Source organism: Contarinia nasturtii, unplaced genomic scaffold (genome assembly GCF_009176525.2).
Source record: "Contarinia nasturtii isolate CC-2019 unplaced genomic scaffold, AAFC_CNas_1.1 Cnas_scaffold_187, whole genome shotgun sequence".
NCBI classification, from domain to species: domain Eukaryota; kingdom Metazoa; phylum Arthropoda; class Insecta; order Diptera; family Cecidomyiidae; genus Contarinia; species Contarinia nasturtii.
In genome coordinates, this window is record NW_022197544.1 from 4887116 (window position 1) to 4902804 (window position 15689).

A 15689-nucleotide genomic window follows, 5' to 3' on the forward strand; every position below is an offset into this window, starting at 1 on the left:
TATATTTAAACAGACGTGTACACACATACAAAAGCCACACACGACACATTCAAAAGCCGCGTTGTTTGCCGCCGTGACTGCTAATACACAACTATATTACTTATGCTTCTACACCTTCTTAACAACAATTGCTCGGTGTGTCGGGGATACGAAATTAAAAGAAGACAAAAAAACGGCAAGAGCAGCCGCCACCGCCACCGCCGCTGTTGCTACGAATACTGTGTATGAATGCCTGTGTTGCACTGCACTCACCAACGACCGATTCAAATCATAATAACGATTCGACGAAGACGCACACGGATTAGCGTGCTTCGCACTTAAAAAAAAACAACATATATATCGAATTTTCATTGAATCGAGAGAAAGAAAAACATTTGCCACACAGAAGAAAATTTTGGTGAATCGCAGATCGCGTGTTGTGTGCTCGCAAATTTTATTCACCGATCGAAAAATTAATTCGGCCAATCCTCCGTGCAGTGTATATATAGATAGTAATTTTATATTTGCCCTATTTAGTAGCAAATAAATCGCAACGTAATTGTGTGTACGTTTTACTTTGTTTCATTTTCGGTAACTTTATTTAATATTACGGGCTTTTGAGCCCTGATGTGAATTACCATACCGTTTTGTGTTTGTGTTCTTGCATATGTTTTGTAGTGGAATTGAAATGCGTGCACATTGGATGCTCAGATTTGTCCTCCTCTCGGGGGTATCGCAACATAGTTTTGTGGTTTTACATTCGGTACATCCATACATCAAGGAAATTTGCCGCCAGCAACACAGTTAAACCGGGACATACACAGAGGAAAAATACATAGAATCTGTTTGTGCTTGTTTTTGCCGCGGCCAACTGTAATCGACCAAAATAATCCCAACAATTCTATAAATATTTAGCGTAAAATTTCCTATGTCTGATCAAATCGTTTACTTTTTGCGCGTACAAACAGCGGAATCAAAAAAAAAAATGTGACACTGTGTGTTGCTCTCTTGCTTTCAAGAGAGCAAACGAGTGAGAGTTTCCTTGTGTGCTTTTGCCGATTTTCTGTCGATATATTGTCTCTATTTGCGTGCCATTTTGCACTAAAGTGAAACAATTTTTTTTTATACGCCAACCAACCAACAACAAAAATAAAACAATCACCAAAGGCAACTGAAAATGTCCGGCTATCAAATTCGTTGCATATGTGTGCGCATTGCCATTCGAATGGCAAAAAGGAAATAAAAAAATGAACCGAAATGCCATTTAAAAGCATTTCAAATTCAATCATAGCCACCGTTGTTCGATCCTGTCCCATTTGTGCAAACGAATGCATAACGGGCAAATTGTTTTCAAAATATTTTTCCAATTTTTCGCTTCGCATTTTTTTCGGCATCTTTTCTTCCGATCTGTTTCCATTTGGACGTATTATTAAAGGTTATTTGATATCTCTGTACAGCTCTACCGTATTTATAATCTCCAAAACAGCGAGAGTGGTAGAAAGAGAGTCGTTTTCCATTCCCGTTTGATGCGCTTTCGTACGCGAATGTGCAATCTTTTTCTAATATCATCAATCACTATAGGGATTTTGAATGTAACGGCCAAAGCATAACAACAACAGTAATAACAGAAAAGCACTGACTCGAAAAAATTTGAGTGAAGTTCACTAGTTGAATGCGTTTTTTTTCTTGCCTCGCTCTATCATTGCAATCTGTACGATCCCTTGCAGCCGATTCGTTTGAATGGCGAGAAAGAAAAAAGGAAGATGTCCCAAGTGAGAGACATATTGCTGCATAGTTTGCTCTTGTGCAAAAGTTAAAATAAATATTACCAGTCGGATGGAAGAAGAAAAAAAGATTTGAAAAATTTGCATATACAATAAAATATCGTTCGATGATGATGATGACGACCGAAGGAATGAGAGCACATATAATTCGAAAATTTTGTTGAAAAATGGTTAAAATTAGAATTTTTGCGGGACAGCATTAACATTGGAGTGGATGGGATAGATCTCGGAGAAACACATACACCGTCAGTTCAATTGATGTTAAAAATAGAGAAAGAAAGATGATATTTCAGTTTTCACGAACGTATAAAATCGTGACTAATAGAGAAAGAGAGAGAAGAGAAGAGCCAAAGAATGGGATTGCGCATCATGAGTGAAAATGTGCCGGGCCAAAATAAATAAAAACAAAAAAATTATGAACAATCATTCATTTCCTTTCGAATGAATTCATAACGATTCTTTTTACGATGTTATTTCGGCTTTAATGGTGTCTTTTAAATAATTTTTTGTTTCTTTTCATTTTGTATGCTCGTTTTCTCAGATTATTTTAAAATCCCGTTCGTTTGTATCATTTTTACGTTCGCGTTTGTTTATTTGCGTTTCAATTGGTTTTTTTCTTTGAAAAAAAAGAGCTTCTGGTTTCTCTTTAAATTTACGTCAAATTTCCACGTTGATCTTGTTTCAAGGGCTTTTTCGCCATAACATTTCAAATGCGCGAAGAAAAAATTACGTCGTACTGACACGGTGATGGTAACGACAACAATTACAAATCTGATCAAAGTGTGGGAAAGGCTATTGCAATCTATGCGGCTATGATTTGGTGTTATTTCAGTTCATATTTTTGTTATTTCTTCGGCATTCAATGGCACACGTTTTACTGTTGTTCAATTTTGAATTGTCCAAAAACGCAAATTTATTGAAATAATGTATTCAAAAAAAAGATAGAGAGAATTTTCATTGTTCATACGGTGATCAAACACCAACACTGTGACACACGCACAATTCGGTGTGAATTTTAAATTATTAATGAAAAAATGCGTTGCGGTTTACACACAAATCACATGAAATCATTTTTCCTAAACAATCATTTCTTTCATTTAATTCATTTGGTTCCCCTCTCTTTTCTTTCAGACCATTGTGAAATTGCAAATGTATCACTGACGAGGGCACCAACAACACAGAACAAAAACACCAGCGGCAAAATTCACATCTTTAACGCATGAGAACGAAATAAGAAGCATGGATAGAAGTGCAGTGCATCGTGTGTATATTTGTATCTTGTGATATGTGTAGCTCAAGCGACTTTTAAAAAGCAATTCTCTAGTTTGGTTAGTCGATACACACAATGTGTATGTGTGTGTGTGAGTCTGCATATGTGCGAGCATTTGGCATGGCATATATATTTCAAAAATTGGAGTAAACAGATTAGACTAAATCGTGAATTTAAAGCCTAACGAATTAGAAAAAAAAGAAGAAATAGAATTGAAAAATACATACACACATCCACGCACAACTTTCAAATGAAATGAAGAGACGGAATTGAATTGTTGCATTTAAATTGAAACGCGCATCGTGACGTGAGAACGTGATATCGAGCGAGAAAGAGCAAGTAATTAGGATAGTGCAAAACAGTGCTAGATAAATAAAAGTGTGTGTGTGTGTGTTTTTTTAAATAATCTATCTCTATCTCTTTCTCATCATCTCTTGCACTCTATCAAAGTCCCGGGGTATGTGTTTTTCCGGTAACGAGCTAAGAAAACGTGTATGTCACAAATATAAAATGCCGTTGATTGAGTGTGTTGCAGAATTGTGTGTCGTCGCGAAATTGTGCAAACTTAACTGAAGTGTACTCGGTTCGGCTTCTGATATTTGTGTATACTGTACACACTTTGCATGCGATTTGTGAACAAAGTGAGCATCCACTGAGTCCTTGTGATGGTTGAAGAATATGTACAAAATTCGATTTGTGGCCGCGTCACATCAAACAACATATAGAATTCCTTCAAATGCACCTGGAAACATTTCAAAACATTTTGCACAACATTTTCAATGTGAAAATTTGATGCACGAAAAATAAAGACGTGAAATACTGCAACCGTAAGCAACATTGATCGAAGAGTTTATTTGTGTATGTGTGTAAGCATAATGTATTACGTGCGCGACTAAGAGTGAACACGATTTTTGTTTTCGGAAATTTGATCAAATGTGCAAATCAAATTGTACATCGGTTGACATATCGAACGAATGACAAAAAATAAAAAGAAAGACCAATCAAAAGAGGAGCAGAAAAAAAGCAAGACGAGTCAATTTAAAACAGAAAGAAGAAGAAAAAAAATATAGTGAAGTTAAATATAATAAACACAACGGAGTAAATTAAAGAAGACACGAAGACTTTAGAGACACGGGCCATCGCCACTGCTTCAACTGTAGCCAACAAGCACATCGCCACACAGCACATTTCTTTTTAGCGACATAAGACTGAATTTTGTGACAAGCACCCCAATACACAGAGTAGCAAAAATAAAACAAAAATGAAAAAAATGATGAGCAGCACAGTAAAAATGCAGCACCAGCACCACTATCATCGAAAATCGATTAGTCAGCATAGATTTGTAGCTGTAATTTTAACACTAATTGGATTACTTCATGGAGTTCATTGTGAAATAGGTAATTAGTTTAATTTAATTGAATTCGACAAAATAGAATGAGACAGACGATGTATAACCGCATTTAGTATGCCTTTATGTCTGTTCGTCTTTTTCTTTCTTCATTTTTTTTGTTCGATGTAAACAATTTCATCGATCTTATATCTTTTCAATGAAAATTGATATAACATATTTTACATTTTATGAGATGCTTTAATTCGATACTTTTGTCGAAAATCTTTTTCATCGACATATTACAATAGAAGTCTGGTTTCTTTTTTTTTTCATTATAAAAACGTCAATGACAATAACAACGGCTATTTATTGCACGAGTCACCGTAACCGTCAGATTTCCATTTCACTGCGTTATTGGTTTTCACTAATGACCGTGAATATTTCCCATGTATTTAATTTTCTATTTTTCTTCATTTTGCTGTCGTTCCGTACTGATGCGAGCATTACCATTATATTCGTGAACTACACTTGTAACACTTTCATTATATATTTTGGTGTACCATATATTTTGTAGTGTTTTTGTGTATTTCATCACAATCGCATTGGGCGAGAGAGTGTTTGTTGTGAATTTGATTTGACGGTGTCTCATCACATTTCACCATTTTAGACTGCTATTTAAATATATGGCAGATAAAATAACATGATGTGCGATATGTGGTGGCGACATTACAAGCACTTCACGTGCTTTCAAATTAATTTTGCATGATGTGTGCGCCTTTCCAATTCACCATAACCACCATCCACCCCTTCAGCTATGTTTCGTTTTCAATGCGATTTTGTGTTTTGTCTTTTCCGCTTGGGCACCGTAGGTTGGCCGGATCCAAAAATCGTGTTATTTGCGTTTCGAAATGGGACAATAGTTCGGGAGATAGTGCATCGTTCGGTGCATTTTTTTTACATAATATGTATTGCTTGTAAAGAGCCCTATTCATTCATTTTCAATACGGCTTCAACACTTAAGCTTTTTACCGAATTGGTATCAACAAATATTGACTCAAAAATAGTAAATATATATATACAAAACAGTTATAGATTGAACGAGTCAAGAGTTTTTTGTTTATATATTTGTTGTACGATGAGATTTTGCAAAAGTTTTTATCGCAATTATTGTGTTTGGCATACATTCTCAATATATCGACATAATTCGTTTAATTGTCATTGAATGCACAATTGGAATATGTGTGCCGCCACACTCTCTTCTCTCACTCTCTCTCTCTGCCGCCTACTTTGTGTATCTTGAGCATAGGTGCCGCAATAATTCAAATATTTAACAGGCACTGGGCTGACAATAGTATGAATATCGATGCATATATAACTGCTCAGTTCAGTCAATGGTTGCGGTCGTGATGTGCTTTGTATCAATGGTGTGATATGAATTCACGAACGTGAGTTTGTGTATAGCAAACATCAAAATAGATATTGTTGATGCCTATAAAAATCAATTGATACTTTTTCTATTATCAACCAAGTGACTGATATTTTATGCACAGCCACATACAGTGCATTTGTGTGTGTGTGTCGAGTCTTTGATGTCGCGGCTGTTGTGCTGTTTTTGCAACTGTAACTATCTCTGTTGTTGATATTTTTGTTGTTTCAATCTTCTGTGTGTTCCCATTAAACCAAAGTTTAGCTGGGTGTGAACGTGTCATTTGGCTCAATGGATGCATCCCCATGGGAAGTTTAGAGAATTTATGAAAAATACAACAACTATGGATGCTAAATATTCCATTAATTTTTTGTTTTATTCATCCGCTTTCACATTCGATGCTGTATTCTCTACTTTATTGTTGTTGTTGTTATTTCTCATTCGTTCTCTTCATGCAGAAAATGGCAACAACAATCGACATGTACAACGAATGAAAAAGAGAACTTACTTCCAAAAATGTAGGGAAAAAATGTAAACAGTTCTCGTGTTCGCGAATTTCGTACATTATTTGTTGATTATTTATGTAAAGCAAAGAGCGCACACATATTACTGTGGTGTTGCGTACGCGGCGCCACATCACATCCACCACAAAACAAAGGCATTCCAATAGATTTGCTTTTATTCAACTTTTTGTGTGTGTACGTTGTTCTGGTTTTGTTTTTTGTTTATTATTTCTCCCGCGTGTCTGAAGCTACCGCGTTATTTTTAGTTTGATTTAATTTTGTGCCATCATTTCTGCAAAGTTCGTTGTTTACGGTGTAATAAATTGAAACAAAAAGGCGCTGATTCTCAGCATAAACGTAGGCATAGTTCGTCTGAACAACCGTTGATTTAGCCATGGAAAAGACCTATTTTGTATTTTTGCGGTGACGTGCTGAGACATTGCACTTGAAACGATTACGGTTTCGAATTGGTTTACCAATTTACACTTACAACCAAAGCGAGGAATTTGAATTTAGACTCCAAATTTTTGAGAAGTGGCGATATCTCTGGATTCATAAGTTTTCATAAATGATCGAAAAATCCAACAAGAGTCCCTGCTGTATTTGAATACAATTATCTTACTTTTCATACGGCAAACTAACAACAATTAATTTTACCATGCCATAATATATATATATATATATCTTACACTTTAAGCCGAAAATGCCATACGCACACAAAAAAAAGTTGTCACCATTTTCGAGCATTTTATATTTTCGCTAATGATTTTCCAGCTTACAAACTTCATGAAGCACAAAAAAAAAACATTGGATAAGTAACAAATCTTAATTGAAAACGAATATCTTTCGTTTTCCAACTTTTTTTTCCCCGTTTCTTTAAAATATAAATTAAAACTCATTCGAAGGCCATTGAAGTGAACATAAATGAGAAGATGCTAATTAAGAGATCGCGTCGTTTGTAAAATTAAAACTTGCGTTTCGCATTATGAAGAAACTTATGATTTTCCATAAAAGAAATCATAGTGACATTTTCAAGCCTGGATGAACGTCATTTTATCACATCTCTCCAATCTCGGCGCTTTCGTAAATAAAGTTTATTCAATAAACATTCAAGCATAGATACATATATAAACCAAAGTAAGCGAACGAAAATCGAGAGACAGAGAAAGCTCAATCAAGCATTTGCTTCACATGGTTTCGATATAAGGGTGGAAACTAGTCCAATTTAATTTATTTCAATTAATCTTTGGCCGATTGAGATCTAAATCAAATTCAAACTGAATGTGGAAGGAAAATGCGATGTATTTGCTTGTGAAATAAATGCACAAAAACAAAGGGGTTAAGTTCAATGTGCTTTCGTAACATGAGACGAAGTTCTAGTTTATGCCTCATGAAATTTAAACATTTTGCTTTTGCCAATAATCAATAATACTTGCATGCAGAGTACGAACATTCCAGCAAAAAAAATAGGAAGAGAGACGACATTACTCACAAGAAGAAAGTAAAACAAACGAACGTTTGCATAAAACCTCATGAATACCAAATCTCAATCGTTGTCTCATTCCAATTTCACCTATTTTTTTCCACTTATTCTCAAACGTATCGCTCCAGAATCGCACTTCGTGTTTTTCAGTCGTTTGATACTTATAATACATTTCCAAAGTCCAAAGACCGCCCGATAATGCTGAATGCATCCAAAGCATTTGCTATAAAATCCACACTAGGAGAAAACTAAAACAAATCGAGCAAACTAAAGATTGAAATTCACTTCAAAGTTGAAGATAAATTATTGTGCGAATAATCGGTTGCTGCTTTTATTTACTTTGCGTCATTTTCCTGGTTTATAAATCGAATAAAAATCCATTGGCATTCGATTCTCTTTTTTTTTCTTCAATAATTTTTTTTCATTTTTCACTGAAAGAAAAACATGAGGACGAAAAAAAGCTTTGATGCGTTTCAACTTTTGATTAGAAGGCAGAAAAGAAAAATGATGAAAAATCTTTCAGAGAGGTTGATTTATGTGAAAAAGTGTAGTTATTCTTAAAACTTTTGTTTCATCTTACAGAGACTTTTAAAATGAAGAGATTATTTTGCATATCGAGCATTTTGCATCGAATCAAAGCGAGATAGTTTTCATTTGAACCCATGTGCATCATTTGAAATGTGGAATAATTTTCAATTGAAACTGTTTGCTGCATAATAGAAGAAGAATCTTACCAGTAGCAACTAACTAATAGGTATATGAGAAAATGCATGCTTGCTCCAGTTTGTGTTTGATTTTGTAACAAAATAGAGGCCGCAAACCAATTTGAAAAGCGGTAGCATCACAAGAACAAAGTCAATTTGCCAGAGGCGTTAGAGAATTAAAGAAAGAAATAAGTGCATCAAAAATCGTAAAATCGACAGAAACAAATGGATCATTTTCAACCGGAATTACATTTCTAGCGTTTGTGGCATGGGTGAAAAGTAGCAACAAATTAAAACCGTTTGTTTCTTGTTCATCGTCATTTTTGGCTGTCATATATATGTTCAGTTTATGAGTGGAAACACGCGCGCAAATCATGTGGATTTCTTTTGGGCGCTGAGAACTTAAAGTAGAAGCCATTGTTATTACACGGTTTCAGATTTATAACAAGACGAAACAAGAAACAACAAACTCTATCGGCGAGAAATTTGCTGTGGGAAATTTCTTTTACTCTGCACATAAATAATCTGTGTTATTCGCTTCCACGTTTATTTTTTATGTTGTTAGAGAATACACTTCTTCTGCTGGTGTGCTGTTGCTATTCTCCGTTTTTTCTGTTTTTTGATTTGTTGTTGCTTAATCATCCCACTCTTTATTAGTTCACAGTCGTGGATTCGTTTCGTTACGATTTTTCCACGTCTTCATTGTCGTCGCCGTCGACGCTGGCAATGTTTGGACGCGCGCGAGCTCGATTATCTTTTACTTGCTAAATTCTGTGGTAATCAGTTCCTCTCCATGAAATTCTCTCAGTTCGTTATTTTTTTTATTGTATTTTGTTTCAGCATTCGTGTATTGTCTTCTTGGTGGTATTTTTTTGCTTGTTCTCAATTTCAATGTTCTCGTATGTATTCCAATTTTGAGTTTCGTTGTTGATTTTTTGCTACTGCTGCTTTGTTCGAGATTATTCGTTATCACGTATGTATGGTAGGTATAGAAGTCGCATGTTGCGTTCAGCCCAGCTCTCACTGTTTTAGTTCATTTCGATGAGCTTTGCGTTCGATTCAAAACTGAAATTTATGCATTTGATACGGCAAAAACAAAAGAGATCTTCATAGCTTTATCGGTAGAATGAATTCAAAGCTTTCCGGTTTTGATCAGTGTGTATATGAGATTTGGCGTTCGAGTGAAAATCTTAATGAAATGATAAAGGAGCATTCACATTTACCCATTTCCAAAAAAGCCCCATAACTGATTACACACATTGTTAGATTTTGTCTCGGGCGTGTATTTGACACTTAAGCTTTGTTATACCGTTGTGACATATCGCTACTTCTATTGCTGCCACCGCGACGTACAAACGCACGATCTATTCATTTATGACCAATTTCTTCTTGTTGTTTCTCTCTCTCTCACACACACACACACACACCGATTTTTGTTCGATCACAATGCTCACTTAAAATGAAAATGGCGATGGCAACCGCGTAGGAAATGCAATGCTTTTGTTAACGGAAAATCACGGGAAAATTGTGTGTTGTTTTTCTTTTCGGTCGGTTTGTTGTTTTTACAATACATTTTTTTTTTTCATTCTTTGGGAATGCAATGCACTTTGAATTTACGACAAGATCAAAAAACGAAAAATGTTTTGCTCGTGTCTCCATGTTTTGTGGCCTGATTAAGGCAGTTGGCTGTTGTGGCAATGTGCTCGCAGAGAGAAAAAAATGAGGAGCATTGCGTTTGCCACATGAGAAGCAGAAAGAAAAAAGCAAACCGCTTATACCGCTATGAATCGAAACAATTTATCAGTAGACGTAGCATTACTAATTATTTTTCTCGACTCTTCCCGTCGCCCATACTCATTCGGAAACATAACATATATACGCTTGAAGTGTATATATTACTGTTGTTGTTTTCTGCACATTTCTTGTTGCACTCGTCGTGTCGCCAATTTTTCACTATTTTTCCACATCCACTGTGAAGACGTGCAAAGGGAAAAAAGCATTCTGTATAAAACACCGTTTTGTTGCATCGCGCGCATATGTGTAGTTTTTGTCTTTACCGTTTGGGTGTTTTTTTTTTGTTTTAACTTTGGAGTAATCGAGTGAAAGAGAGAAGAATTGTGTTTGCGAATAGAACAGAGACCGTTTAAATGTTGTCAGTATGGTTTTTGGTTTTTATGGCTCCCTTTTTTGGAATATCGCTGTTTTTTTATTTATTTCTTTGCATTTTGTCGCGATCGACTTGAAAAAAGAAAACATGAATCATTCCCATATTCATGCTATTCATCATATACTATTACCGTTGCTATAGTTTCAATTCGAACCACGTATTTCCGTTCACTCTCGTACTCCTACTCTTTATCTTTCTCTTCACTTCTTCGCTCACTTTGCACGATTGCATTTTTTTGCTTCACATTTTTTTCTCTCTCTCTCTTCATTTTGCTCAGGAAACAGAATGTTCAAATTCATTTTTACCTTCATTTATCACATGCTTTTTTTCTACCACATTTTACTCATATGAACATGGTGTGTGTGCGTGTGTGTGTGTGTGTGTGTGTGTGTGAGAGAATATTGTGCCAAATTGAATTGCATGGTATTTATCATGAACTTGCCAGAGTATATCACAATGTCTCATCTTTGAATGCATACAAATATAAGTCTCCATTTCGATCAATCTTTTGGAGACGGAGAAAATAGAAAGAGAGAGTAAGAGAGAGAGAGCCGAAAAAGGAATAATTTTAATAATTTTATTTGACAAATGTATATGTATATGTTTTGTGTTGTCTATGTACAATTCATTTAAACATTTCGAATATAGAGCGCAAATACCCTGTCAAACGGAATAGATATTCCATTTATGTTTTAACATTCATTTGATTTGTTTGGCGTTAAACAAGAATGTGATAGTTTTGTTTAACAACAAAGTTGGACAAACCGAGAGTTTTTCGCGAAAGTGATAGAGAGCGAAGCAAAAAGTTTATATTTCGAAAATTAGTTAATAATTCATTTAAAAGCATGGCTTTCTCTCTCCCCATCTGTGTGTATATGTTTTTGTTGACTCTCCGAAAAATTTAATTTAAAAAGAGTATTTGCATTTGAAAAAGTTTTCGCAATGAAAACCTAAAATGACAAATTTAATGACATTTACTTTTAAGCGAGATTGAAATATGGAATAAAAGATAGAGCGAGATGTAACCGAGTTTCGTTTTTCTGTGGAAGATTTTATTTCAATTTTCGATTGGGAATAGTTTTTTAAAAAAAATTCCAAGTACGAAAAACGCGATTTTCATAAGACTGAAAAGATAAAACAACAACAAAAAGAGTAAAACTTTTTTTCGATGAGTTTTTATCGAAAAATTTAAATCAATTCTTTTCTTCATATGTGTCTCAAAAATGCTTTTAGACGTTTATTTTGGAAGACATACGAACTGTTCAAATATACCTGTCGATGCCGAGCGACATTCAAATATCAATAACAGCATAGATCATGGCTAAATCAATCTATTCTGCATCTTGAACAATATACGAGTCTCTTAATTTTACGATTGGTTTCAGTGCAGTTAGCATTGATCGCTTTTGTCATTAGTTTTGAAAGTGAGAAGGGAAAGAATGTAGGTGACATTGAAAATAGTAGACATTTCCGTCTTCAATCGTTTTCTTGCCAATTCGGAAATTTTTGTGTTGAAAATGCATTGTTTTTGATCTGGTGATGGATAGACGCAATGTTGTCGACTGTCATTATTGTTGAGCTTCCATTGAAAACAAAAGCAATTAATTCAACTGCCACATTTGGAAATTGAATTGTGAAATTCCATTAAGTGAAATTTCAATTGAAAACTTTTCCATTAGGTGCATATGTGCGTGAGCGTGAGCGTGAGTGTTGTAGAAAACGGAAGTCGCTTGTCAAATAACCCGTTAGATCCGAATGCATACATACATACAAAGCCATCTGCATATATGTCGATCTGAATACAGTTTGATATTATTTTTGAGCAATAATTTACCGTCCGAATTGGGCCAAATTGCATACACACAGAGAAAAGATGTTTGTTCCATCAGAGTCTGCATTGAATGCAGTCGCTGTCAATGTAAAATATTCGCAACGTAAAAAAGGCTTAGTTAAGTGAAAACTATTTTCATTATTGGTTGATTTTACTTTCGGATCGTACGTTTATTTCGAACGATAATGGCACGAGTGTATGCAACAGCGCGTTGAATGGAAGAGCGATTTAACTTTTGGAGATGCAATTTCAAATGTGTTTAAATTTATACATATTTACAAAGAACCATCCATAAAATAGTTGTTTCAATTATTTAATAGTTGGCATGAAAACATTTACTTGACCATTTCGAAATGGCCACAATTTATAGAGCTACACAACAAAAACATATGCCCACATGAATAAATACAAACACACACACACACACACACACACACACACACACACACACACATGCACCCCAAAATAATATGTACATGGTACAACGACAATATACAAATTTTGAAATGTCTATTTTCTCTTTAAATTGACTCAATGTGAATATCATTTAGAAGAATGACAATTCACTCGGAAATTTCTAATATTCAAACCGAAAATTACGTAAACGCAACGTGGCTAAGAGCTGAAGGGGACATGCATACGGTAAATGATAGAACAGGTGATACCGTTCCCGCAAATACTATTTTACAAATGGACATGTTCCAGTCACCATAAAATGTGCCCAACACACATTCACACACATACACACACACACACATGTTACAATCAAACAACCAAAAGAAATTGAAGCGAAAACAAAACCAAATAAATTTTGTAGCACAAAAAAAGACAAAAGGAAAAAACGCGCAAACTGAAACATTGAGCCATATGTTGCATTGACTTCGTCCCTAAAATAATACACTTTTTTCCCTCCAATTTTCATATTTATTTTCTATCCATTTTCGGTCGATTTGCTGAACAAGTACATTCAACAACCTGCAACCTAATTCTCATAAACGAAAACATACACGAACGAAATGAAGAAAGTAAAAAAAACAATCTATGGGAATAGGGTGTAATCTATCTGGCATGTTGCATTTGTTACTTAAAATCAACTCTCTCGCCCGAATCGACTCTGTCTGAGGTCAATGTCATTTATAAATACGAATGCATGAGATGCACTTTGAGGTGCATTCTTTTTCATTTGCTTGTGAAACATTTACGTATTAAATAACAAAATGCATATCGATCTCCTTAAATTGGAATGTATCGAATTTCATTCACTCTCACACTGTCTTTCTCTCTTTCTCCATTTTTGCAATGACTTGCATTTGGGAGACATTTGCCGATTAAGTTTGTAGTACAGGTTTTTTTTTTATTGTTGTTAGCATCGGACATTTTCTCAGGCGTTTCAATGGTATCGGACATTTTCACATACTGAACCAAATCGAAATTTGAAAATTACGTTTAACAACAAAACAACACCAACAACCAAAAGAAACGAAATAAATCGAGCGGGTAGAAAACACAATCGTTCCGCTCGATTTGTGAATGTGTATTTTACGTTAAAAGCATTTGCATTTTAATTTATGTATATGCTAACGAAGTGGTAATACAGTCGAAAGCGGCGCGGCAAAATACATGCCCGTAAAGACAATACTACGTATTTATATCTAGAGCATAAAATATCCGAAATTGTAGCATACAAAAGTCGATTGGCATTTTTTTTTCATTATACTCTAATGTAAATTGTCACCTGAAAAAGATTTTATGAGTATCATTTCATTTCATTTGAAGTTCTTTTGTTGTTACTAATAGGGTTCACTGTTCTTTTTGTTATACGTGTGTCAATTTATGTTTAAGAGATGAAGAAAAATGAAAAGCGAGACCTCACATAAGAAAGAAGAGAGACAGACCGCAACGCTCCAGTAATGTCAATAGAAATTGTGTATTGCATGATATTCTCTGCATAAGTGTTCGCAAAGTTTCACTGTATGCTACAGACGCCGCATAAATAAAACAAAAATCGAATGAGAAAATAAAAAAAGGTGGAAAAAACGAGAAAGAAAGACCAAGAGCATAAGGAATGTGGATAAGATCAAAATATTAAAAATAACATATTAACATTTTGTTCCAAAGAAGAGTGACAAATTTCATTGCCCATGAATATTTAATATGGCCAACGAATTATGTATATCATGTGTAAAGTCTTGCTATTTGCGACAATTTATCTTAATCTCACGATGTGTATGTGTATTTTGGTGCTCTCGTCGTAAAATTAGAGCAAAAATACATGCAAAAAATGTGCTCTGCACTTGGTTAATCTGTTTTAAGAGTTGGACGAGAAAAAAAGGAGCGCCCTGCACATATGGAGGATCCTCGAACGCAGACGGAAAGCAAAAAAAAGAGAGAACGAAAAATAATGCGAATCGCAGTAATGGAGCAAAAACATAGTGTACACACATTTCTTCGTTCATTGAACAGAGAAATGCAGTAGTTGTTTTTCGTTCTCGCTTTATTTTGTAAATGCATATGCACATTTTAAAAGCAACGATAACCATGATCACGATGACGACGATGGCAACGATGATGATGACGAAAACACACCATATGTTTTGTTTCATTCACGTGTAAATGCATCACATGCACGCACATACATAGAATTCATTTCGGTCGGTTGCCATTCAACTGTTCGAGGTCCGTTGTACGGGTTTTTAATCAAATTTTTCTACATATTCCATTTTATGTACCATTCTGTACACTTGATAACTGAACGAAACATAAAAATATGTAGGATGGCAAATGTATTCCATGTATGAGTGTATACTCGTTGTCATAAGGACTAAAAAAACCATGAACGATATGAATGGATAGAAACGAAAGAAAAAAGTGAGTAAAAAAATATCAAAAACGGTAACAATGTGTTGATATTAAACAAAGTCAGTAGTTGATTGAACAGTTGAGCAGTCGTTGTTTGTTGCGTAAACGCAACATTGTTCAATGTTATGATCAGATGGTAGCGAAGGAGAGAGAAAGCAAGAAAATAGAATGAGTGAATCGTATTGATATTCGAGCGTTGTGTATGTTGCTCACTTTTACAAGCACCAGTCACAATTTATATGAAATAAGAACGATACAATGCAGCTGATACAAAGTGTAGAAATTCTGAAGAAGTGTAATAGGTGACGGTCTAAAGGAGCAAGTGTTACTGAGTTAAAAGTCATCGTAACCAC

The 15689-nt window shown here is 34.9% G+C and overlaps 1 protein-coding gene across 9 annotated transcripts in view; it reads left to right on the forward strand.

The window, feature by feature from the left end:
* The first annotated feature begins 281 nt into the window (after positions 1 to 281).
* The window catches only part of LOC116336818 (hemicentin-1), a 57855-nt gene continuing 42447 nt past the window's right edge, over positions 282 to 15689 (forward strand). For all 9 annotated transcript variants that reach the window (XR_004200742.1, XR_004200743.1, XR_004200744.1 and 6 more), the window contains exons 1-2: positions 282 to 544; positions 2895 to 4430. Coding sequence is in view for 5 of the 9 variants with exons in the window: in XM_031760964.1 (XP_031616824.1) it covers positions 4295 to 4430 (136 nt within the window). In the remaining 4 variants the exon portion in view is untranslated. The remainder of the gene's footprint in view (positions 545 to 2894; positions 4431 to 15689) is intronic.